Below are 25,850 nucleotides of genomic sequence, written 5' to 3'. Positions count from 1 at the left end.
TCTCCCATCCTGTCATGTGCTGCTCCATCCTGCATCCCCATCCTGCCATGTGCTGCTCCACCGTGTCATGTGCTGCTCCATCCTGCGCCCCATCCTGTCATGCGCTGCTCCACCGTGTCATGTGCTGCTCCATCCTGCATCCCCATCCTGTCATGTGCTGCTCCACCGTGTCATGTGCTGCTCCATCCTGCGCCCCATCCTGTCATGTGCTGCTCCATCCTGCATCCCCATCCTGTCATGTGCTCCCATCCTGCGCCCCCATCCTATCACGTGCTGCTCCATCCTGCGCCCCCATCATTGCGGGCGGCTGTGCTGAGTGCGGGCGGCTGTGCTGAGTGCGGGCGGCTGTGCTGAGTGCGGGCGGCTGTGCTGAGTGCGGGCGGCTGTGCTGAGTGCGGGCGGCTGTGCTGAGTGCGGGCGGCTGTGCTGAGTGCGGGCGGCTGTGCTGAGTGCGGGCGGCTGTGCTGAGTGCGGGCGGCTGTGCTGAGTGCGGGCGGCTGTGCTGAGTGCGGGCGGCTGTGCGTGGCGCTGCTGGGTGCGGGCAGCTGAGGGTGGCTGTGCTGGGTGCGGCGGCTGTGTGTGGCTGTGGGCGGCGGCTGTGCTGGGTGCGGCGGCTGTGCTGGGTGCGGCGGCTGTGGGTGGCTGTGCGTGGCTCTAGGCGGCTGTGCGTGGCTGTGGGCGGCTGTGCGTGGCTGTGCTCGGTGCGGCGGCTGTGGACGGCTGTGCTGGGTGCGGTGGCTGTGCTGGGTGCGGCGGCTGTGCGTGGCTGTGCGTGGCTGTGCTGGGTGCGGCGGCTGTGCTGGGTGCGGCGGCTGTGCTGGGTGCGGCGGCTGTGCTGGGTGCGGGCGGCTGTGCGTGGCTGTAGGCGGCTGTGCGTGGCTGTGGGCGGCTGTGCTGGGTGCGGTGGCTGTGCTGAGTGCGGGCGGCTGTGCTGAGTGCGGGCGGCTGTATGTGGCGCGGCTGTGCGTGGCTGTGCTGGGTGCGGCGGCTGTGGGCGGCTGTGCTGGGTGCGGCGGCTGTGCTGGGTGCGGCGGCTGTGCTGGGTGCGGCGGCTGTGCATGGCTGTAGGCGGCTGTGCGTGGCTGTGCTGGGTGCGGCGGCTGTGCTGGGTGCGGTGGCTGTGCTGGCTGCGGCGGCTGTGCGTAGCTGTGGGCGGCTGTGCGTGGCTGTGCTGGGTGCGGCGGCTGTGCTCGGTGCGGCGGCTGTGCTGGGTGCGGCGGCTGTGCGTGGCTGTGCTGGGTGCGGTGGCTGTGGTGGGTGCGGCTGCTGTGGGCGGCTGTGTGTGGCTGTGGGCGGCTGTGCGTGGCTGTGCTGGGTGCGGTGGCTGTACTGGGTGCGGCTTCTGTGGGCGGCTGTGTGTTGCTGTGGGCGGCTGTGCGTGGCTGTGCTGGGTGCGGCGGCTGTGGACGGCTGTGCTGAGTGTGGCGGCTGTGCTGGGTGCGGCGGCTGTGCGTGGCTGTGCTGGGTGCGGCGGCTGTGCTGGGTGCGGCGGCTGTGCGTGGCTGTGGGCGGCTGTGCGTGGCTGTGCTGGGTGCGGCGGCTGTGCTGGGTACGGCGGCTGTGCTGGGTGCGGTGGCTGTGCGTGGCTGTGGGCGGCTGTGCGTGGCTGTGCTGGGTGCAGCGGCTGTGCGTGGCTGTAGGCGGCTGTGCTGGGTGCGGCGGCTGTGCTGGGTGCGGCGGCTGTGCTGGGTGCGGTGGCTGTGCGTGGCTGTGGGCGGCTGTGCGTGGCTGTGCTGGGTGCAGCGGCTGTGCGTGGCTGTAGGCGGCTGTGCTGGGTGCGGCGGCTGTGCGTGGCTGTGCTGGGTGCGGTGGCTGTGCTGGGTGCGGCGGCTGTGGGTGGCTGTGCGTGGCTGTGCTGGGTGCGGCGGCTGTACTGGGTGCGGCGGCTGTGGGCGGCTGTGCGTGGCTGTGGGCGGCTGTGCGTGGCTGTGGGCGGCTGTGCGTGGCTGTGCTCGGTGCGGCGGCTGTGCTGGGTGCGGCGGCTGTGCATGGCTGTGGTGGGTGCGGTGGCTGTGGACGTAAGTGGCGTAAGTAACAAATAGCTGTGGCATGAAGTGCCACAGCCTCATGGCACAGCAATTTGTTACTTGCGGAGGGTGAGTATACTTACCTGTCCCGTTCCACCGACGCCATTCCGGGCCATGAATATCCCCCTGCTCCCGGAATCGGCGCCTGCGCAGTCCGCGCTTTCCGGCGCCATTTTCTTGAAGACACACTGCAGTGTGTCTTCAAGAAAATGGCGCCGGAAAGCTCGGACTGCGCAGGCGCCGATTCCGGGAGCAGGGGGATATTCATGGCCCGGAATGGCGTCGGTGGAACGGGACAGGTAAGTATACTCACCCTCCGCCTCCTGGCTCGTCCCTGTTTCTCTGTTGGAGATCGCTGTGTGTTCAGCGCTTACGCATACCGCGATCTCCTGGGAGCGTCGCTCTGTGGGGTCCAGACTGCGCCGGCGCTTGCGCAGTCTATAAAGGCTTCGGACAGAGTGACGCTCCCAGCGTTATATTATATATATATATATATATATATATATATATATATATATATATATATATATATATATATATATATATATATATATATATATATATATATATATATATATATATATATATATATATATATACATATACACACATACACACATACACACATACACACATACACACATACACACATACACATATATATATATATATATATATATATATATATATATATATATATATATATTATATACTAGATGGCAGCCCGATTCTAAAGAATCGGGAGTCTAGAATCCATATATACTTTATTTATTCAAATGTAAGAATAATACAATTAATAAATAATAGTAAGAAAGAACAAAAAATGGCTGCACTCACCAGCTCTTGACAATTTTTGACAGTACGGCACATTTCTGATTGGTCGCTCGCGGCAGGCGGCAACCAATCAGAAAAGTGCCGCGCACCACGAAGGCATATATCTTTGTCCACCCTGAGTGGGTGTAGGACGCTGGTGACGTCACTTATCTCCGGACATTATCTCCGGACAAAGCCACGGAAGTTGGCACAAATTGCCGGAAGTAGTATTCTAGGCAATTATATATTAGATTTTAATGTTATCAGTGTTTACCTTTGAACGTTTATATTATATTGTCCTGTCACCAGCCATGTGTCCGATTATCGGCCGAAAGCCTCTCTGGAACCAATAATCACCCCATGTAAAGGTATCTTTATTAGTTAAAGATTCAGAATACTATGACTTTTATCATATCCTGAACAGTCAAGTTTTTTATGAACCGTTAAGGTTTTCTGGTTGAAGTAAAAAAAACTGAGTGTTTACAGTTTGAAACCATAAAATGTTGAAAAATTATGTCATTCTTGAGTATATCACTCAATGGTGCTCATAAACGTGTCAAATTTGATCTATAATATACTTTAATATACGTTACTTTAATCTTTAATATACTTAAGAACAGGGCCCCAGACATCACACAGGGGGTCTGAAACACCGCACAGTGGTCCAAAATATCGCTGTGCTCTGCCTGGGGCCCCATATGCTGCCTGGGGCCCCTGTGCTCTGCCTGGGGCCCCATATGCTGCCTGGGGCCCCTGTGCTCTGCCTGGGACCACTGTGCTCTGCCTGGGGCCCCATATGCTGCCTGGGGCCCCTGTGCTCTGCCTGGGGCCACTGTGCTCTGCCTGGGGCCCCATATGCTGCCTGGGGCCACTGTGCTCTGCCTGGGGCCCCATATGCTGCCTGTGGCCCCTGTGCTCTGCCTGGGGCCCCTGTGCTCTGCCTGGGGCCCCTGTGCTCTGCCTGGGGCCCCTGTGCTCTGCCTGGGGCCCCTGTGCTCTGCCTGGGGCCCCATGTTCTGCCTGGGGCCCCATATGCTGCCTGGGGCCCCTGTGCTCTGCCTGGGACCACTGTGCTCTGCCTGGGGCCCCATATGCTGCCTGGGGCCCCTGTGCTCTGCCTGGGTGTAGGACACTGGTGACGTCACTTATCTCCGGACATTAGCTCCGGACATTAGCTCCGGACATTAGCTCCGGACAAAGCCACGGAAGTTGGCACAAATTGCAGGAAGTAGTATTCTAGGCAATTATATATTAGATGGGCATTTCCTGAAGGAAATACATGGTGCTTGAACAGCGCTACCAGCTTTACAGCAGCACTTTTCACACATGGGACTGGGGGGCGCGCTTACTTTTGCACCCGGGGCCGGGGGCGCACTTACTTTTGCACCCGGAGGCGCACTTACTTTTGCACCCGGGGGCGCACTTACTTTTGCACCCGGGGGCGCACTTACTTTTGGGGCCGCACTTACTTTTGGTGGGCGGGGCTCCTCGGCCTCCGATTTGGTTGGTGGGGCCCCTCGTCCTCCGATTTGGTGGGCGGGGACCTTCGGCCTCCGATTTGGTGGGTGGGGACCCTCGGCCTCCGATTTGGTGGGCGGGGCCCCTCGGCCTCCGATGTGGTGGGCGGGGCCGGGCCCCTCGGCCTCCGCTTTGGTGGGCGGGGCCGCTCGGCCTTAGATTTGTTTGGCGAGGCCCCTCGGCCTCCGATTTGGTTGGCGGGGCCCCTTATCCTCCGATTTGGTGGGCGGGGACTCTCGGCCTCCGATTTGGTGGGCGGGGACCCTCGGCCTCCGATTTGGTGGGCGGGGACCCTCGGCCTCCGATTTGGTGGGCGGGGCCCCTCGGCCTCCGATTTGGTGGGCGGGGCCCCTCGGCCTCCGATTTGGTGGGCGGGGCCCCTCGGCCTCCGATTTGGTGGGCGGGGCCCCTCGGCCTCCGATTTGGTGGGCGGGGCCCCTCGGCCTCCGATTTGGTGGGCGGGGCCCCTCGGCCTCCGATTTGGTGGGCGGGGCCCCTCGGCCTCCGATTTGGTGGGCGGGGCCCCTCGGCCTCCGATTTGGTGGGCGGGGCCCCTCGGCCTCCGATTTGGTGGGCGGGGACCCTCGGCCTCCGATGTGGTGGGCGGGGACCCTCGGCCTCCGATGTGGTGGGCGGGGACCCTCGGCCTCCGATGTGGTGGGCGGGGCCGGGCCCCTCGGCCTCCGCTTTGGTGGGCGGGGCCGCTCGGCCTTCGATTTGGTGGGCGGGGCTCCTCGGCCTCCGATTTGGTTGGCGGGGCCCCTCGGCCTCCGATTTGGTGTGTGCTCTGCCTGGGGCCACTGTGCTTTGCCTGGGGCCCCATATGCTGCCTGGGGCCCCTGTGCTCTGCCTGGGGCCCCATATGCTGCCTGGGGCCCCTGTGCTCTGCCTGGGGCCCCTGTGCTCTGCCTGGGGCCCCTGTGCTCTGCCTGGGGCCACTGTGCTCTGCCTGGGTGTAGGACACTGGTGACGTCACTTATCTCCGGACAATAGCTCCGGACAATAGCTCCGGACAATAGCTCCGGACAAAGCCACGGAAGTTGGCACAAATTGCAGGAAGTAGTATTCTAGGCAATTATATATTAGACTAGATGGCAGCCCGATTCTAAAGAATCGGGAGTCTAGAATCCATATATACTTTATTTATTCAAATGTAAGAATAATACAATTAATAAATAATAGTAAGAAAGAACAAAAAATGGCTGCACTCACCAGCTCTTGACAATTCTTGACAGTACGGCACATTTCTGATTGGTCGCTCGCGGCAGGCGGCAACCAATCAGAAAAGTGTCGCGCACCTTGAAGGCATATATCTTTGTCCACCCTGAGCGGGTGTAGGACGCTGGTGACGTCACTTATCTCCGGACATTATCTCCGGACAAAGCCACGGAAGTTGGCACAAATTGCCGGAAGTAGTATTCTAGGCAATTATATATTAGATTTTAATGTTATCAGTGTTTACCTTTGAACGTTTATATTATATTGTCCTGTCACCAGCCATGTGTCCGATTATCGGCCGAAAGCCTCTCTGGAACCAATAATCACCCCATGTAAAGGTATCTTTATTAGTTAAAGATTCAGAATACTATGACTTTTATCATATCCTGAACAGTCAAGTTTTTTATGAACCGTTAAGGTTTTCTGGTTGAAGTAAAAAAAACTGAGTGTTTACAGTTTGAAACCATAAAATGTTGAAAAATTATGTCATTCTTGAGTATATCACTCAATGGTGCTCATAAACGTGTCAAATTTGATCTATAATATACTTTAATATACGTTACTTTAATCTTTAATATACTTAAGAACAGGGCCCCAGACATCACACAGGGGGTCTGAAACACCGCACAGTGGTCCAAAATATCGCTGTGCTCTGCCTGGGGCCCCATATGCTGCCTGGGGCCCCATATGCTGCCTGGGGCCCCATATGCTGCCTGGGGCCCCTGTGCTCTGCCTGGGGCCCCATGTTCTGCCTGGGGCCCCATGTTCTGCCTGGGGCCCCTGTGCTCTGCCTGGGGCCACTGTGCTCTGCCTGGGGCCCCATATGCTGCCTGGGGCCCCTGTGCTCTGCCTGGGGCCCCATATGCTGCCTGGGGCCCCTGTGCTCTGCCTGGGGCCCCATATGCTGCCTGGGGCCCCTGTGCTCTGCCTGGGGCCCCTGTGTTCTGCCTGGGGCCCCATGTTCTGCCTGGGGCCACTGTGCTCTGCCTGGGGCCCCATAGGCTGCCTGGGGCCCCTGTGCTCTGCCTGGGACCACTGTGCTCTGCCTGGGGCCCCATATGCTGCCTTGGGCCCCTGTGCTCTGCCTGGGGCCCCTGTGCTCTGCCTGGGGCCCCTGTGCTCTGCCTGGGGCCCCATATGCTGCCTGGGGCCCCTGTGCTCTGCCTGGGGCCCCTGTGCTCTGCCTGGGGCCCCTGTGCTCTGCCTGGGGCCCCATGTTCTGCCTGGGGCCCCATGTTCTGCCTGGGGCCCCTGTGCTCTGCCTGGGGCCACTGTGCTCTGCCTGGGGCCACTGTGCTCTGCCTGGGGCCCCATGTTCTGCCTGGGGCCACTGTGCTCTGCCTGGGGCCCCATAAGCTGCCTGGGGCCCCTGTGCTCTGCCTGGGACCACTGTGCTCTGCCTGGGGCCCCATATGCTGCCTGGGGCCCCTGTGCTCTGCCTGGGGCCACTGTGCTCTGCCTGGGGCCCCATATGCTGCCTGGGGCCACTGTGCTCTGCCTGGGGCCCCATATGCTGCCTGTGGCCCCTGTGCTCTGCCTGGGACCCCTGTGCTCTGCCTGGGGCCCCTGTGCTCTGCCTGGGGCCCCTGTGCTCTGCCTGGGGCCCCTGTGCTCTGCCTGGGGCCCCTGTGCTCTGCCTGGGGCCCCATGTTCTGCCTGGGGCCCCATATGCTGCCTGGGGCCCCTGTGCTCTGCCTGGGACCACTGTGCTCTGCCTGGGGCCCCATATGCTGCCTGGGGCCCCTGTGCTCTGCCTGGGGCCCCTGTGCTCTGCCTGGGGCCCCTGTGCTCTGCCTGGGGCCCCTGTGCTCTGCCTGGGGCCACTGTGCTCTGCCTGGGTGTAGGACACTGGTGACGTCACTTATCTCCGGACAATAGCTCCGGACAATAGCTCCGGACAATAGCTCCGGACAAAGCCACGGAAGTTGGCACAAATTGCAGGAAGTAGTATTCTAGGCAATTATATATTAGACTAGATGGCAGCCCGATTCTAAAGAATCGGGAGTCTAGAATCCATATATACTTTATTTATTCAAATGTAAGAATAATACAATTAATAAATAATAGTAAGAAAGAACAAAAAATGGCTGCACTCACCAGCTCTTGACAATTCTTGACAGTACGGCACATTTCTGATTGGTCGCTCGCGGCAGGCGGCAACCAATCAGAAAAGTGTCGCGCACCTTGAAGGCATATATCTTTGTCCACCCTGAGCGGGTGTAGGACGCTGGTGACGTCACTTATCTCCGGACATTATCTCCGGACAAAGCCACGGAAGTTGGCACAAATTGCCGGAAGTAGTATTCTAGGCAATTATATATTAGATTTTAATGTTATCAGTGTTTACCTTTGAACGTTTATATTATATTGTCCTGTCACCAGCCATGTGTCCGATTATCGGCCGAAAGCCTCTCTGGAACCAATAATCACCCCATGTAAAGGTATCTTTATTAGTTAAAGATTCAGAATACTATGACTTTTATCATATCCTGAACAGTCAAGTTTTTTATGAACCGTTAAGGTTTTCTGGTTGAAGTAAAAAAAACTGAGTGTTTACAGTTTGAAACCATAAAATGTTGAAAAATTATGTCATTCTTGAGTATATCACTCAATGGTGCTCATAAACGTGTCAAATTTGATCTATAATATACTTTAATATACTTACTTTAATCTTTAATATACTTAAGAACAGGGCCCCAGACATCACACAGGGGGTCTGAAACACCGCACAGTGGTCCAAAATATCGCTGTGCTCTGCCTGGGGCCCCATATGCTGCCTGGGGCCCCTGTGCTCTGCCTGGGGCCCCATATGCTGCCTGGGGCCCCATATGCTGCCTGGGGCCCCTGTGCTCTGCCTGGGGCCCCATGTTCTGCCTGGGGCCCCATGTTCTGCCTGGGGCCCCTGTGCTCTGCCTGGGGCCACTGTGCTCTGCCTGGGGCCCCATATGCTGCCTGGGGCCCCTGTGCTCTGCCTGGGGCCCCATATGCTGCCTGGGGCCCCTGTGCTCTGCCTGGGGCCCCATATGCTGCCTGGGGCCCCTGTGCTCTGCCTGGGGCCCCATGTTCTGCCTGGAGTCTCTGTGCTCTGCCTGGGGCCACTGTGCTCTGCCTGGGGCCCCATATGCTGCCTGGGGCCCCTGTGCTCTGCCTGGGGCCCCATATGCTGCCTGGGGCCCCTGTGCTCTGCCTGGGGCCCCATAGGCTGCCTGGGGCCCCTGTGCTCTACCTGGGACCACTGTGCTCTGCCTGGGGCCCCATATGCTGCCTGGGGCCCCTGTGCTCTGCCTGGGGCCACTGTGCTCTGCCTGGGGCCCATAGGCTGCCTGGGGCCCCTGTGCTCTGCCTGGGACCACTGTGCTCTGCCTGGGGCCCCATATGCTGCCTGGGGCCCCTGTGCTCTGCCTGGGGCCACTGTGCTCTGCCTGGGGCCCCTGTGCTCTGCCTGGGGCCCCATATGCTGCCTGGGGCCCTTGTGCTCTGCCTGGGGCCCCTGTGCTCTGCCTGGGGCCACTGTGCTCTGCCTGGGGCCCCATAGGCTGCCTGGGGCCCCTGTGCTCTGCCTGGGACCACTGTGCTCTGCCTGGGGCCCCATGTTCTGCCTGGGGCCCCTGTGCTCTGCCTGGGGCCACTGTGCTCTGCCTGGGGCCACTGTGCTCTGCCTGGGGCCCCATGTTCTGCCTGGGGCCCCTGTGCTCTGCCTGGGGCCACTGTGCTCTGCCTGGGGTCCCATATGCTGCCTGGGGCCCTTGTGCTCTGCCTGGGGCCCCATATGCTGCCTGGGGCCCCTGTGCTCTGTCTGGGGCCACTGTGCTCTGCCTGGGGCCCCATAGGCTGCCTGGGGCCCCTGTGCTCTGCCTGGGACCACTGTGCTCTGCCTGGGGCCCCATGTTCTGCCTGGGGCCCCTGTGCTCTGCCTGGGGCCACTGTGCTCTGCCTGGGGCCCCATGTTCTGCCTGGGGCCACTGTGCTCTGCCTGGGGCCCCATAAGCTGCCTGGGGCCCCTGTGCTCTGCCTGGGGCCCCTGTGCTCTGCCTGGGGCCCCATATGCTGCCTGTGGCCACTGTGCTCTGCCTGGGGCCCCATATGCTGCCTGGGGTCCCTGTGCTCTGCCTGGGGCCCCATATGCTGCCTGGGGCCCCTGTGCTCTGCCTGGGGCCCCATGTTCTGCCTGGGGCCCCTGTGCTCTGCCTGGGGCCCCATATGCTGCCTGGGGCCCCTGTGCTCTGCCTGGGGCCCCTGTGCTCTGCCTGGGGCCCCTGTGCTCTGCCTGGGGCCCCTGTGCTCTGCCTGGGGCCCCATATGCTGCCTGGGGCCCCATGTTCTGCCTGGGGCCCCTGTGCTCTGCCTGGGGCCACTGTTCTCTGCCTGGGGCCCCATATGCTGCCTGGGGCCCCTGTGCTCTGCCTGGGGCCACTGTGCTCTGCCTGGGGCCCCATAGGCTGCCTGGGGCCCCTGTGCTCTGCCTGGGACCACTGTGCTCTGCCTGGGGCCCCATATGCTGCCTGGGGCCCCTGTGCTCTGCCTGGGGCCACTATGCTCTGCCTGGGGCCCCATATGCTGCCTGGGGCCCCTGTGCTCTGCCTGGGTGTAGGACACTGGTGACGTCACTTATCTCCGGACATTAGCTCCGGACATTAGCTCCGGACATTAGCTCCGGACATTATCTCCGGACATTAGCTCCGGACATTATCTCCGGACAAAGCCACGGAAGTTGGCACAAATTGCAGGAAGTAGTATTCTAGGCAATTATATATTAGACTAGATGGCAGCCCGATTCTAAAGAATCGGGAGTCTAGAATCCATATATACTTTATTTATTCAAATGTAAGAATAATACAATTAATAAATAATAGTAAGAAAGAACAAAAAATGGCTGCACTCACCAGCTCTTGACAATTCTTGACAGTACGGCACATTTCTGATTGGTCGCTCGCGGCAGGCGGCAACCAATCAGAAAAGTGTCGCGCACCTTGAAGGCATATATCTTTGTCCACCCTGAGCGGGTGTAGGACGCTGGTGACGTCACTTATCTCCGGACATTATCTCCGGACAAAGCCACGGAAGTTGGCACAAATTGCCGGAAGTAGTATTCTAGGCAATTATATATTAGATTTTAATGTTATCAGTGTTTACCTTTGAACGTTTATATTATATTGTCCTGTCACCAGCCATGTGTCCGATTATCGGCCGAAAGCCTCTCTGGAACCAATAATCACCCCATGTAAAGGTATCTTTATTAGTTAAAGATTCAGAATACTATGACTTTTATCATATCCTGAACAGTCAAGTTTTTTATGAACCGTTAAGGTTTTCTGGTTGAAGTAAAAAAAACTGAGTGTTTACAGTTTGAAACCATAAAATGTTGAAAAATTATGTCATTCTTGAGTATATCACTCAATGGTGCTCATAAACGTGTCAAATTTGATCTATAATATACTTTAATATACGTTACTTTAATCTTTAATATACTTAAGAACAGGGCCCCAGACATCACACAGGGGGTCTGAAACACCGCACAGTGGTCCAAAATATCGCTGTGCTCTGCCTGGGGCCCCATATGCTGCCTGGGGCCCCTGTGCTCTGCCTGGGGCCCCATATGCTGCCTGGGGCCCCATATGCTGCCTGGGGCCCCTGTGCTCTGCCTGGGGCCCCATGTTCTGCCTGGGGCCCCATGTTCTGCCTGGGGCCCCTGTGCTCTGCCTGGGGCCACTGTGCTCTGCCTGGGGCCCCATATGCTGCCTGGGGCCCCTGTGCTCTGCCTGGGGCCCCATATGCTGCCTGGGGCCCCTGTGCTCTGCCTGGGGCCCCATATGCTGCCTGGGGCCCCTGTGCTCTGCCTGGGGCCCCATGTTCTGCCTGGAGTCTCTGTGCTCTGCCTGGGGCCACTGTGCTCTGCCTGGGGCCCCATATGCTGCCTGGGGCCCCTGTGCTCTGCCTGGGGCCCCATATGCTGCCTGGGGCCCCTGTGCTCTGCCTGGGGCCCCATAGGCTGCCTGGGGCCCCTGTGCTCTACCTGGGACCACTGTGCTCTGCCTGGGGCCCCATATGCTGCCTGGGGCCCCTGTGCTCTGCCTGGGGCCACTGTGCTCTGCCTGGGGCCCATAGGCTGCCTGGGGCCCCTGTGCTCTGCCTGGGACCACTGTGCTCTGCCTGGGGCCCCATATGCTGCCTGGGGCCCCTGTGCTCTGCCTGGGGCCACTGTGCTCTGCCTGGGGCCCCTGTGCTCTGCCTGGGGCCCCATATGCTGCCTGGGGCCCTTGTGCTCTGCCTGGGGCCCCTGTGCTCTGCCTGGGGCCACTGTGCTCTGCCTGGGGCCCCATAGGCTGCCTGGGGCCCCTGTGCTCTGCCTGGGACCACTATGCTCTGCCTGGGGCCCCATGTTCTGCCTGGGGCCCCTGTGCTCTGCCTGGGGCCACTGTGCTCTGCCTGGGGCCACTGTGCTCTGCCTGGGGCCCCATGTTCTGCCTGGGGCCCCTGTGCTCTGCCTGGGGCCACTGTGCTCTGCCTGGGGTCCCATATGCTGCCTGGGGCCCTTGTGCTCTGCCTGGGGCCCCATATGCTGCCTGGGGCCCCTGTGCTCTGTCTGGGGCCACTGTGCTCTGCCTGGGGCCCCATAGGCTGCCTGGGGCCCCTGTGCTCTGCCTGGGACCACTGTGCTCTGCCTGGGGCCCCATGTTCTGCCTGGGGCCCCTGTGCTCTGCCTGGGGCCACTGTGCTCTGCCTGGGGCCCCATGTTCTGCCTGGGGCCACTGTGCTCTGCCTGGGGCCCCATAAGCTGCCTGGGGCCCCTGTGCTCTGCCTGGGGCCCCTGTGCTCTGCCTGGGGCCCCATATGCTGCCTGTGGCCACTGTGCTCTGCCTGGGGCCCCATATGCTGCCTGGGGTCCCTGTGCTCTGCCTGGGGCCCCATATGCTGCCTGGGGCCCCTGTGCTCTGCCTGGGGCCCCATGTTCTGCCTGGGGCCCCTGTGCTCTGCCTGGGGCCCCATATGCTGCCTGGGGCCCCATATGCTGCCTGGGGCCCCTGTGCTCTGCCTGGGGCCCCTGTGCTCTGCCTGGGGCCCCTGTGCTCTGCCTGGGGCCCCATATGCTGCCTGGGGCCCCTGTGCTCTGCCTGGGGCCCCATGTTCTGCCTGGGGCCCCTGTGCTCTGCCTGGGGCCACTGTTCTCTGCCTGGGGCCCCATATGCTGCCTGGGGCCCCTGTGCTCTGCCTGGGGCCACTGTGCTCTGCCTGGGGCCCCATAGGCTGCCTGGGGCCCCTGTGCTCTGCCTGGGACCACTGTGCTCTGCCTGGGGCCCCATATGCTGCCTGGGGCCCCTGTGCTCTGCCTGGGGCCACTATGCTCTGCCTGGGGCCCCATATGCTGCCTGGGGCCCCTGTGCTCTGCCTGGGTGTAGGACACTGGTGACGTCACTTATCTCCGGACATTAGCTCCGGACATTAGCTCCGGACATTAGCTCCGGACATTATCTCCGGACATTAGCTCCGGACATTATCTCCGGACAAAGCCACGGAAGTTGGCACAAATTGCAGGAAGTAGTACTCTAGGCAATTATATATTAGATGGGCATTTCCTGAAGGAAATACATGGTGCTTGAACAGCGCTACCAGCTTTACAGCAGCACTTTTCACACACGGGACTGGGGGGCGCACTTACTTTTGCACCCGGGGGCGCACTTACTTTTGCACCCGGGGGCGCACTTACTCTTGCACCCGGGGGCGCACTTACTTTTGCACCCGGGGGCGCACTTACTTTTGGGGCCGCACTTACTTTTGGTGGGTGGGGCTCCTCGGCCTCCGATTTGGTGGGCGGGGACCCTCGGCCTCCGATTTGGTGGGCGGGGACCCTCGACCTCCGATTTGGTGGGCGGGGACCCTCGGCCTCCGCTTTGGTGCGCGGGGCCCCTCGGCCTCCGATTTGGTGGGCGGGGTCCCTCTGCCTCCGATTTGGTGGGCGGGGTCCCTCTGCCTCCGCTTTGATGGGCGGGGCCGCTCGGCCTTCGAGTTGGTGGGCGGGGCACCTCGGCCTCCGATTTGGTTGGTGGGGCCCCTCGGCCTCCGATTTGGTGGGCGGGGCCCCTTATCCTCCGATTTGGTGGGCGGGGCCCCTCGGCCTCCGATTTGGTGGGCGGGGCCCCTCGGCCTCCGATTTGGTGGGCGGGGCCCCTCGGCCTCCGCTTTGGTTGGTGGGGCCCCTCGGCCTCCGATTTGGTGGGCGGGGACCCTCGGCCTCCGATTTGGTGGGCGGGGACCCTCGGCCTCCAATTTGGTTGGCGGGGCCCCTCAGCCTCCGATTTTGGTGTGTGCTCTGCCTGGGGCCACTGTGCTCTGCCTGGGGCCCCATATGCTGCCTGGGGCCCCTGTGCTCTGCCTGGGGCCCCATATGCTGCCTGGGGCCCCTGTGCTCTGCCTGGGGCCCCTGTGCTCTGCCTGGGGCCCCCGTGCTCTGCCTGGGGCCCCCGTGCTCTGCCTGGGGCCCCTGTGCTCTGCCTGGGTGTAGGACACTGGTGACGTCACTTATCTCCGGACATTAGCTCCGGACATTAGCTCCGGACAAAGCCACGGAAGTTGGCACAAATTGCAGGAAGTAGTATTCTAGGCAAATATATATATATATATATATATACACATACATATACTATAACTGCAGGGAGGAAGGAGCGGCCATTTTTCCGCCGGGCTGTGCCCGTCGCTGATTGGTCGCGGCAAAACAACCACGACCAATCAGCGACAGGCACAGTCCGGCGGAAAAATGGCCGCTCCTTCCTCCCTGCAGTCAGTGCCCGCTCCATACTTCCCTCCAGTCAGTGCTCACACAGGGTTAATGGCAGCGTTGACCGCAGTGTAACGCACTCGGTTAACGCTGCTATTAACCCTGTATGACCAAATTTTTACTATTCATGCTGCCTATGCAGCATGAATAGTAAAAAGATCTAATGTTAAAAATAATTAAAAAAATAGTTACATACTCACCCTCCGTTGGCCCCCGGATCGAAGCGGCCGGTTACTGACGCTCCTCGCGACGCCCCGGTGACCGCTCCATGCATTGCGGTCTCGCGAGATGATGACGTGCGGTCATGACCACTACGTCATCATCTCGCGAGACCGCAATGCACTCTTCAGACTGGAGCGCGCGAGGAACATCGGAAACCGGCTGCTTCGATCCGGGGGCTAACGGAGGGTGAGTATGTAACTATTTTTTATTTTAATTCTTTTTTTTTTTTTTTTTTTTAACAGGGATATGGTGCATACTACGTGACTGGGCAATATACTATGTGGCTTGGCAATATACTATGTGGCTGGGCAATATACTATGTGGCTGGGCAATATACTATGTGGCTGGGCAATATACTATGTGGCTGGGCAATATACTATGTGGCTGGGCAATATACTATGTGGCTGGGCAATATACTATGTGGCTGGGCAATATACTATGTGGCTGGGCAATATACTATGTGGCTGGGCAATATACTAAGTGGCTGGGCAATATACTGCGCGGCTGGGCAATATACTGCGCGGCTGGGCAATATACTGCGCGGCTGGGCAATATACTGCGCGGCTGGGCAATATACTGCGCGGCTGGGCAATATACTGCGCGGCTGGGCAATGTACTGCGCGGCTGGGCAATATACTGCGCGGCTGGGCAATATACTGCGCGGCTGGGCAATATACTATGCGCGGCTGGGCAATATACTATGCGCGGCTGGGCAATATACTATGCGCGGCTGGGCAATATACTATGCGCGGCTGGGCAATATACTATGCGCGGCTGGGCAATATACTATGCGCGGCTGGGCAATATACTACGTGGACATGCATATTCTAGAATACCCAATGCGGTAGAATCGGGCCACCATCTAGTGTGTGTATGTATATGTGTGTATGTGTATGTGTGTATGGTATTTAAAAGTTGAATAGAACCCCCTTCCCCAGTCCAAATTGCTGTTACTCGCATCTATCCAGTCATTACGGAAAGAAAAAATGAGTATGAAATAAATGGCCTGGTCTTGAACTGGTTAAAGTACATGTAACATAAAGGGCTAATGACACATCTGTTTTTCTATCATCACATTGCAGTGTGGTGTTTTGGGATTTGTTTGCCTGTTTTTAAAGAATGTGGACACTGTTTTGTGTTTTTCTTTTTTTTTTTTTTCTTTTTTTTATATATATCTTGTTCTAAATTTTATTTTTACAATTGGGCTTCAATTTTCCGCCATCAAATTCAGTGCTGTGGATCTTCCTCTTCCGCACTCGCTTGATTGCAGTTGTTGCTTCTAAGGCCGGGATCACACATATGCGAGATATGGCCGGGTCTCGCAGGTGAAAACCCAGCTCTGGCGCCGGCACTCCAGAGTGGAGCGTGCAGCAGCACAGCAATACATGGAGCTGCACGCTCCGCTCCGGAGTGCCGGCGCCAGAGCTGGGTTTTCACTTGCGAGACTCGGCTGTATCTCGCGTATGTGTGATCCCGGCCTAAGGGTGGCCCAACAAGTTTAGATTTAGGGGCAATCAATTTTTCACACAGTGCCCTGTAGGTTTGGATTTCTTTTTCCCTTAACTTAATAGTAAAGACCTTCATTTTAAAACTGCATTTTGTGTTATCTTTGTCTAATATTTAAATTTGCTCATCTGAAATATTTGAGTGTGACAAACATGCAATAGAATAGGAAATCAGGAAGGGGGCAAACACTTTTTCACACAGCTGTAGTCATGGATGCAGCTCTTGATGATCCTGGAAGTTTGCCTGAGATTATAACTCTCGTTATTGTTCCTTTGTGGTCACTTCCCGGCCATCTGTCATTGTATTTGTCTCGTCAATCTAAGAGCTGAGTATGTGTCGTCCTGGAGTTACAAAATCTTTTGGGATGTCCTATTCCAATTGTTGTATTGCATGCAGATTTCTTTTTTTTTTTTTCTTACGCCTTCTTCTTTTTCTCACGATCAGCAGTTACAGATTCATGGTGGTAGACCTCCTCGGCTCAGATCTTCAGAAGTTGCAGATGAACAACTGTGGCAGATTGCCTGTAAAAACCGTAATGCAGATTGGCATCCGCATGGTAAGTAAAGGGTTTGGGAATGCCCTAAAGGGGAATTTCACCATGGAATTATTCACTTGCCTGATGGAGACATGTCAGAAGATAACTTCAAGGGGAAAGGAAGATGTTTTTTATAGCACCATCATTTTTGGACACCGTGTAATGAGCTGAAAAGTAATAATGTTAGGAATTATGGAATAAATGAACTCCAAGTTCAGTCGTCGTTTCTGAATTTAGTAGGAAACTTGTACATGTGTACAGTCATCCATAAATCCCATGGCTTGCGCAGTATTTTCAGCTTGTCCATGTGTTGCTTGTGTTACAGCTGGATATACTGGAGTACATACATGAACATGAGTACGTACACGGTGATATTAAAGCAGGAAATATTCTACTTCACGCTTCGGATCCCAACAAGGTAACGATGATTAGTTTGTACTAAGTAGCTGCTTCTTGGGAAAGAATAATGGGGGAGATTTATTAATACTGACACACCAAGCCCTTGATAAACCTTTTCCATTGTGACTGATACGTGGATGACATCCTGAGCCTGTGTATTGTTGGCCGCTTCTGCTCATGCTTGGTAACACATCTGATCTATCAGAGTGCTATTCCGTTTAAGACCGTTACAGCATGGATAAAAGTCTATGGGTGCATGCTGGACATCAGACTGCACTCTGTACGAAGAGGTACTGTATAAACGTGTTATTGGAGCGCCTCTGGTTGATATTTCTATGTTGTCCTTGTGATACAATAAAGAAGATGGACAGAGGATGTTCTATTGGCATACAATTATGCAATTGTCTTAAAAAATACTGGGACACCTTGATATTTTACCAATTTAAAGTGGTAAAATAAGGACAAATGTTGTACAGTCCCTGCCCACTATAAAGGTGAGATGAGCAGTGCACTTTTATTATCTTTAAAATACTTCTATTTCTGTCTGACATGAGCTGCTTCTCATTGCTCCCCTCCCTCACATCTCTGGGACGTTGCGTGCCCCGATTTCTAGTAGCAGGCACCGCCCTGATAATGTCTCCTTCACTGCAGGGCTACCAGCAGGGAGCAGTCCACACCCCCCTAAAACCTCAAACTGGAGGCATTACGGGGGCCTGCTGGTGTGACAGGAGCTGCTCTTCATTGCTCACCCCTCCCTTTGGGACATTACAGTAGTGTGCAGCTCCCCGCTGTTATCAGCCAGTCTGCTGATAATAGCTGTCTCTTTGCAGAGAACAGGGATCGTGGCCAGGCCCTCTCAAATTGGACTGCCTGTTACAGGGGGGAGCTGCACACTGCTGTGTGATGTAAGGTCCCATATGGGAGGGGGAAGCAGTGAGGAGCAGCTCCTGTTACACTGAATTACAAGGGTTATAAAGATAATAGTCTTAGGGTACCGTCACACATTGAAATTTTCATCGCTGCGACGGCACGATTCGTGACGTCGCAGCGTCGTATAATCATCGCTCCAGCGTCGTAGACTGCGGTCACACGTTGCAATCACGGCGCTGGAGCGATGCCGAAGTCCCCGGGTAACCAGGGTAAACATCGGGTAACTAAGCGCAGGGCCGCGCTTAGTAACCCGATGTTTACCCTGGTTACCAGCGTAAACGTAAAAAAACAAACAGTACATACTCACCCGTCGGTGTCCTTCAGGTCCCTTGCCGTCTGCTTCCTGCTCTGAGTGCAGCCGTACAGTGAGAGCAGATCGCAGCACCGCTGCGCTCTGCTCTCACTTTCCGGCCAGCACTCAGAGCAGGAAGCAGACGGCAAGGGACCTGAAGGACACCGACGGGTGAGTATGTACGGTTTGTTTTTTTACGTTTACGCTTGTAACCAGGGTAAACATCGGGTTACTAAGCGCGCCCTGCGCTTAGTTACCCGATGTTTACACTGGTTACAAGCGAAGACATCGCTGGATCGCTGTCACACACAACGATCCAGCGATGTCAGCGGGTGATCAAGCGACGAAAGAAAGTTCCAAACGATCTGCTACGACGTACGATTCTCAGCAGGGTGTCTGATCGCAGTAGCGTGTCAGACACAGCGATATCGTAACGATATCGCTAGAACGTCACGAATCGTAACGTCGTAGCGATGGAAATTTCAATGTGTGACGGTACCCTAACAGTGGGTATCTCATCTTTTTTAGTTTTGAGTGCAGAGGACAGTGCAATTTTAAATCTCCCCAGCGTACCCCTTTAATTAATCGTTTCAATAAATTTTGCATGAATGTGTTCGAAGCCCATGCCCGAACAGTGGGTTCTCTCATCTCTATTAGAGATGTATCCTGCAGACTTGAAAATGCAATATATGTCATAACCATAAATGGTGTTACTACTTGTATACACATGGTACAGCTTATTCTGTAATTATAGGTACACTTTTAAAAATAAATACGGTAATAATAATAATCCTAAATGTACTCTGGTAACAGCAGTTTTCAACTTCATGGATACCCTCGATTTGTGAACACGATCATAAGAGAAGTGCAGCAATCCCACTAATGTTATTATAACTAGATGACTGACATTGAGCAATAAAAATAAATCCTATACCATATTTCCGTGGCATCAGTTATTTCTGCAGTTCCTAATTTTTGCGGCTGATTCCTCTTTTCTGGGCTTTATTTGGTGTGAACCACGGCTCTATTTTTAGCTGAAGTGCGATTTCCCAAGTTTCCAGGCGCGAGATTCATTCCCTGTATTCTTTCAGTGCTTGAAAGTGTTATGCAGATTAGCATAGATTAACAAATCTGACTCTCCATAAAACATGTTTCAGTGTATAATGCCATTGGTTTGCTTACAATGGGGGATGATTTATTTTCAAGCAGGAAAACCATGCATTGCTATTTTAACATGTTTTAACATATTTTAGCAAATAAAATGAGCTGCTTTGAATATGCAGCTGCTATGGAAATCTGAATGGGAATGAAAACATTGCCTCCTTTATTGACTTTATCGTTTTTGACTCCTTTTCACATTTTTTTCTATTGTGCGCCCGGCAGCACACCCAGCAGTAAATAGCATTTTCGTCAAAGAAAAAAAAAAAACAGGTAGGCAATTTCAGCAGAATAATTTAAGGACATTGTATGTGGTAAACGCTGATTAACCTCATAGACAGAGATGCGTTTTTTTTTTTTTTTTGTTTTGTTTTTCCAACCCACAGCAATTTTAAATTATGTATTACAGTAGCATTACTAAACCACCAACATGGTCCACAGCGGTGTACGGGGGTCTACAGAGGTTTTCTATAAATATTGAATTTTAACTGTGCATGAGCTGGGGGTTAAACACCTAAAGTGCTTTTCATCTAATAGAGATTTTCAATAAGTTTTAAATAAAATTCCTTGGTAGTCCTCTTGGTTGGTTTTCAGCACTGCTTTCTGGCGATCGTCTGCAGCTCCTGCCAATGACTGCACCAGCTGCTAAGATTCCAGGTGCGTCCCCTTCTTCATCCTACTTCTTTTCCCTACTCTACCCTGTGTGTGTGTGTTGTTTTTTTTTTTATATAAAGGGACTTGTCGGCACAAAATGACTGCACAAACCAAGTAGAGGCACTTGGTGCACCCTTGGTGAGGCCAAACATTATCCGTACACCTTCCCATCTCCTTATTTCCCCTTGATCTCTGCCCCCCACTTCTTTTGACATCTCTTGCTTTATAGCATCAGATTTGGGTAGACATGGATAGACAACAAATCGGCGATAAAGTGTACTAAACTGTTTAGCCACGCCAAGGGTGAACAAAGCTCCTTGTCTTTGTTTGAACAGTCATTCTATGCTTACAGACTTCCTTTAAGGAGCGCCTTAAGAACCTAATCATTGGCGATTGAAGACATGCTGACGATCAACCAAAATTTTTCTTCCAGCATAAAAATCATCATTGTCAGCAGCCCCCTGTAAATGGGGGGAGTGTTGCTTCCCATATTGAGGCTGTATGGGGTATAAATAATCATTCTGAAGAAGACCCTTCTTCTGTCGGCTTGTATACAGGTGATTGGCACTTTGTTTATGAGCTGAAATTGATCCCTTACTTTACAATGGTGCCAGGTAGCAAGGGGGCAACTGGTGCCCAAAGATGACGTTGGGTCCGCCTAGCTGTTGTATGGAAGAGTCGTCCTTACTCCTGTGATTTTGGATTATTATTATTTTTTTTTTTATAGTGCCATTTATTCCATGGTGCTTTACATGTGAGGAGGGGTTATTAACTGTTGTAGATCCTAAATTTGGCCATGTATTGCTACTGTGTAATACATGGTTGTGCCACGCTGTCTAGAGCAGGACCCTCCATTTTTTTTTTTTAATTTTTTTTTTTTCAGCTCTGACTTCCTAAGGCCAGTCTCACACGTCCAGATAATTCCGGTACCGGAAAAATCGGTACCGGAGTTATCCATGTGTCCGTGTGCTCACGTGACACATCAGTGTGGCACACGTGCGGCAGCCGTGTGCCGACTGGGTACCACACCGACCGTGCAGGAGACAGCGCTACAGTAAGCACTGTCCCCTGCTTTGGGTGCTGAAGCCGCCATTCATCCCTTCTCTCCAGCAGCGTTCGCTGGAGAGAAGGAATGAAAAATCATTGTTTTTTAATTTTTTGTGCAGTTGAAATAAAGTTCCCGGCAACCTCCCCGCTCCCACCCCCTGTGCCCTATGGGAGGTGGAGCCGCATATTCATCACTGTAATGAGCGGCACCACGTGACCGCTCATACAGGACAAGCTGCGGCGCTGAGAGGAAGCATCGAGGGAGCTAGGTGAGTATTTTATGTCCAGCGGGCGGGCGCACAGGGGGTGGGAGGGGGGAGGTTGCCGGGAACTTGATTTTAACCAGAAAAAAAATAAAAAAACAATGATTTTTCATTCCTTCTCTCCAGCGAACGCTGCTGGAGAGAAGAAATGAATGGCGGCTTCAGCACCACAAGCTGGGGGGACAGCGCTTACTGTAGCGCTGTCTCCTGCACGGCACACGGACAGCATCCGTGTGCGGTACGTGTTTTACACGGACCCATTGACTTTAATGGGTCCGTGTGATCCGTGCGCTCCCACGAACACTGACATGTCTCCGTGTTTTTCAAACGGACACACGGTCCGTGAAAACACGCTGACATGTGCAGAGACACATTGATTATAATATGTCTACGTGAGTCAGTGTCTCCGGTACGTGAGAAAACTCTCATCACACGTACCGGAGCCACTGACGTGTGAAACCGGCCTAATAAAGTTTATGGAGGGGGATGATCAAGCTCAGCCGATAACTGACTAAAGCCGTATTCTGCCCCCTATAACTGGCTTAGTGGTCATTTCGGCCATTTCTAGTTTATTTACACTTACAAAACTAACTTTTATCCACTAAACAACCCTGTTAACTTCTCAGAGTTTTTATGTATTTCTGTCTAATAAAAAAAATGTTGAAAAGATGTATTTATATAAGAGAGGTCCTATGGAAATGAATCTCCTTAAATTCTAATTTATGATGTTTTGTCCGCCTTTTTATTATTCTTTTATTACTTTATGCATTCTATATTGCCGCTCTGCTTTGTGTGTTGAAAATGACAAACTTTACAAACCTTTACACAATTAAAGCCAAACGTACTAATCGGATAAAGTATCTTGGTGAAATGCGAGAGCTTCTAAGATCTAAACTGCGAGGACACATAAAAGACACATTGCAGTTTATGATGTGTAGATGCCCACCTGGAGAGATGAAAACTTGGGAGATAAAGGGGAGGGAAAAAAACTGAAAAAAAAAATGGCTAAATTCAGAAACCAGATATGACTATGATGGGAAGGATTTAAAGTGGAAGGGTAACTGTTATAGCCCCCAGATGTGCATATTTTATCTTGAGGCACCATTTGGTTTAATAAAATGAAGATCAAAGCTTGTCCTTAACCTGTAAGTTTCTTAAGGCTTAATTATAAAGGTTATACTTCCAAAGGACAAAAGCATTATTCATTTATCTGTTCTCGGCTTCCAGGTTTATCTTGCAGATTATGGACTTTCTTACAGATACTGCCCCAATGGGAAACACAAAGAATATAAAGAAGACCCAAGAAAATGCCACAATGGGACAATTGAGTTTACCAGCAGAGATGCTCACAAGGGGGTTGGTATGTTCCTTTTTATTATTATTACTGTATGAGTAGTTTAATTAAAAGAATATATAATGTGTAAAGTGAGTGGGGATCTTTTACAGCCGCACTCTGCCACTCATAACTTATGCTGTGGCGTTCGCGGTCTTGTCTTAGTACACTGTTCTATCTTGTGATTTACCTGGATGTGATAGCAGTATTTCGTACATGTAGAACAGTAATGTATATACTCAATATGCATTTATAAATCCAACAGTATACATGTGTTAGCTCCAGCTAGTGAAGTGAAATGAATGGGCAGATATGTTGCATCATTGTCATATATGTACCATACAAGTTTTGTTTTTTTATGCCCCTTTTGAGCCCATCTACAAATGACAAAGGGTTTCTCTAGGCCATATTTTGCATTCTCAGTACACACAGCAATGTAGAGACCAGCGGCGGTCTCCTGACCCCAACAGGGTAGTTTGTTATATGCCTGTGAGTATGTCTTCAAAGTAGATGAAGAGAACCAAATGAGACAAATGAGTCAAAAATATGACTTTATGGTGTTTTCATTCAATTGGATATGTGTGTCTGTCTGTTGTAGCTGACCTGTGGAATGACACTGTCCGTGGTCGCTTGGCTGCTTTAAAATGGCTTCCATGAACAGGCTTAGTGCAAGCTACTTAGTTTCCCAAAACCCTGGGGTTGCCCTGGCCTTCACCCTTTAACCGTTATACATGGATCTGGACTTACACAGGGTTTCTGGGCAAGGGAGCTGCTGTTCAGTGATTCAAGCTGGCAAGAAAGATAGTCGGGTAGCCAGGTCAAAATCAAGAAGGCCGCACAGGTACAAAATCGTCAGGCAGGAGAAGCGTCAATAAACAAGCTGAGGTCAAAACAGGAAAACGCAAATGCTAAACTGGAGCAGAAGCCACAAACCTTAACCAGGCAAGCTCAAAGCTTTATTTGACTGCTTCCAGCAGTAAGCTGGAAGCTTTAGTAGGGTGCCATGCTTTCCAGTTGGCTGAAGCCAGCAGTTAATAGCTGGAGAGCACACACATATACTGCCAGACAGGACGGCACTGCAGATCACAGCCACTATAACCTTAGTGTCTGGACAAAGCCTGCGCCATCCAGAGCTTCTGGCTCCAACATGCAGAGTGAATATTGTGGCCCTGGCGACAGAAGCAGACGTTGCTGGTTCTGTTGGAGATATGACAAGTTGAGTGTGCGCACCAGTCTGCTGTAGCTGAGCTGTGTGCGCATGTAGGTCTGTCACTGCATGGTAATCCTAGTCAGAGTGGGAGATCAAGGTGTGAGGAGGGAGATGAGAATAGAGCTTTGGGTGGGATGGAATTCAACAAAAGGACATGGTACACATTATTTTTACCGTTATATGTTGCTTCATCTACATATGAGCGAGTGCGTGCGCAGTGGAGCCTGCAGAAAGCAGAGTAACCAGGAAGTAGCCCTGAAGGGGGATTATTAGTGCAGCCTGCGATAGTAGTGCCCACTCCCCATCCTGATGCAAACAAGTAGAGCTACAGGTTGATTTCCATTGAAGTACATAGAAATGAAAAAACAATCCTAGTTGAAAGTATGTAGACATTAACCAATATGGGTAATACAAAATAATTTATTTTTAAACATTTTTACTAAAACTGGAAACACCTTTTTAAGCCCACTTTGCCTTTAAATACAGAGCTTATCTTCCACAATACATATGGTAAAAGATACAGCATATTAGGCTTTTAACAGTACAGTCTGATTTTTGTGTGGGTTATGTATATACTGTATTTGCTTGTTATACTAAGACTCCAGTTTTGATTTAACCCAATATAACCTGCATATAGTCATTATTGCATCCTTGTACTTTGTCTTAATTAGAGTAGACGCTGTAAGGAGAGTGGGATTTGCAGTCACTTCTGGGACTTGATGTCTCCGGGGTCCCAGAGGCCCCTGTGCTGCCTAGAGGTCCAACAGTAGTATAAATTACAGTGCGGTGTTGTTATAAAGTACGATAATTGCACAATAAAGGCAGAACTGTCAGCACTGACCTCTTGCTATATAGTGGTCCTTCATGGGCACTGGCCACTTCTTTCAAAGCCTATGGAATTGCATGAAATGGCGGAATACGTGGCTAAATCAAAGCTTATCACCTAGCTACAGTTTAATGTCCTATATCCAAGGTACAAAGTCAGTATATTTAGGGCGTGTTGAATTCTGTAATTATCATATCTAGGTGCTATATAAATTAAAGTAAAAATATTAATAGATCAGAATTCACATGCTGCAGAGTGGTTACATTCCTCCCAATAAAATTGAGACAGAGTTGAAGGGAACCTGTCGCCTGTTTTGGCCGATACCGGCTGCGGCCGCTTCCTTTCAGGGCTTATCTACAGTATTCTATAATGTTGTAGCTAAGCCCCCGATCCGACCTGCAAGTGAAGAAAAATAAGTTATATTATGCTAAGCTGGCAGGCGGCCCGGTCCGATGGGTGTCGCTGGTCCTGGTCCGGCGCCTCCCATCTTCTTGTGACGCCGCCCTCCTTCTTTCTCGCTCCCCGGCATCGCGCTCCTGCGCAGGCGTACTTCTCTGTCCTGTTGAGAGCAGAGTAAAGTACTGGAGTGCGCAGGCACTGGGCCTCTCTGACCTTTCCTGCGCACTGCAGTACTGTGCTCTGCCCTCAGAGAAGTATGCTTGTGCAGGAGCGCAATGCCGGGGAGCGATGAAGAAGCAGGAGGATGGCATCGCAAGAAGATGGGAGGTGCCGGACCCAGACCTGTGACACCCATCGGACCGGACCGTACAGGACCGCCTTCCCCCCTCCCGGGTGAGAATAATATAACTTATTTTTCTTCTCATGCAGGTAAGATTGGGGACCGTAGCTAATATCGGCCAAAACAGGTGACGGATTCCTTTTAAGCTGAGAACATTTCTCCATCAAACCTTCTTGTGATTTTACCCTAAGCTCCTTGAATGAGGAACTTCACCTGGAGCATTAGGCCCTATTCACATGACAGCTCGTCTTGTTGGGGTGTTTCAAAAATGGACAGCAGACACACTTATGAGTCAATGGGGCTATTCCCTTTTTTTTTCTTTTCTTATTAGTATTAATCAGGACTATTTTAAGTATTCTAGGATCTGTATGGCCATATGAATAGGCT

The 25,850-nt window shown here is 53.2% G+C and overlaps 1 protein-coding gene across 2 annotated transcripts in view; it reads left to right on the top strand.

Annotated features, from left to right (window-relative positions):
- The window catches only part of VRK2 (VRK serine/threonine kinase 2), a 99,451-nt gene that overhangs the window by 12,279 nt on the left and 61,322 nt on the right, over positions 1 to 25,850 (top strand). The window contains exons 6-8 of one of the 2 annotated variants that reach the window (XM_077282762.1): positions 16,525 to 16,633; positions 16,938 to 17,030; positions 22,583 to 22,715. In XM_077282762.1, coding sequence (XP_077138877.1) covers positions 16,525 to 16,633; positions 16,938 to 17,030; positions 22,583 to 22,715 — 335 coding nt within the window. Of the gene's footprint in view, positions 1 to 16,521; positions 16,634 to 16,937; positions 17,031 to 22,582; positions 22,716 to 25,850 lie in introns of both variants that reach the window. The other variant, XM_077282760.1, reaches the window with a different exon arrangement.

The sequence above is a fragment of the Ranitomeya variabilis genome, chromosome 2, assembly GCF_051348905.1.
Source record: "Ranitomeya variabilis isolate aRanVar5 chromosome 2, aRanVar5.hap1, whole genome shotgun sequence".
In the NCBI taxonomy this organism is placed as follows: Eukaryota; Metazoa; Chordata; class Amphibia; order Anura; family Dendrobatidae; genus Ranitomeya; species Ranitomeya variabilis.
Note: the sequence above shows the minus strand (reverse complement) of the source record. Positions and strands in the feature narration are given on the sequence as shown.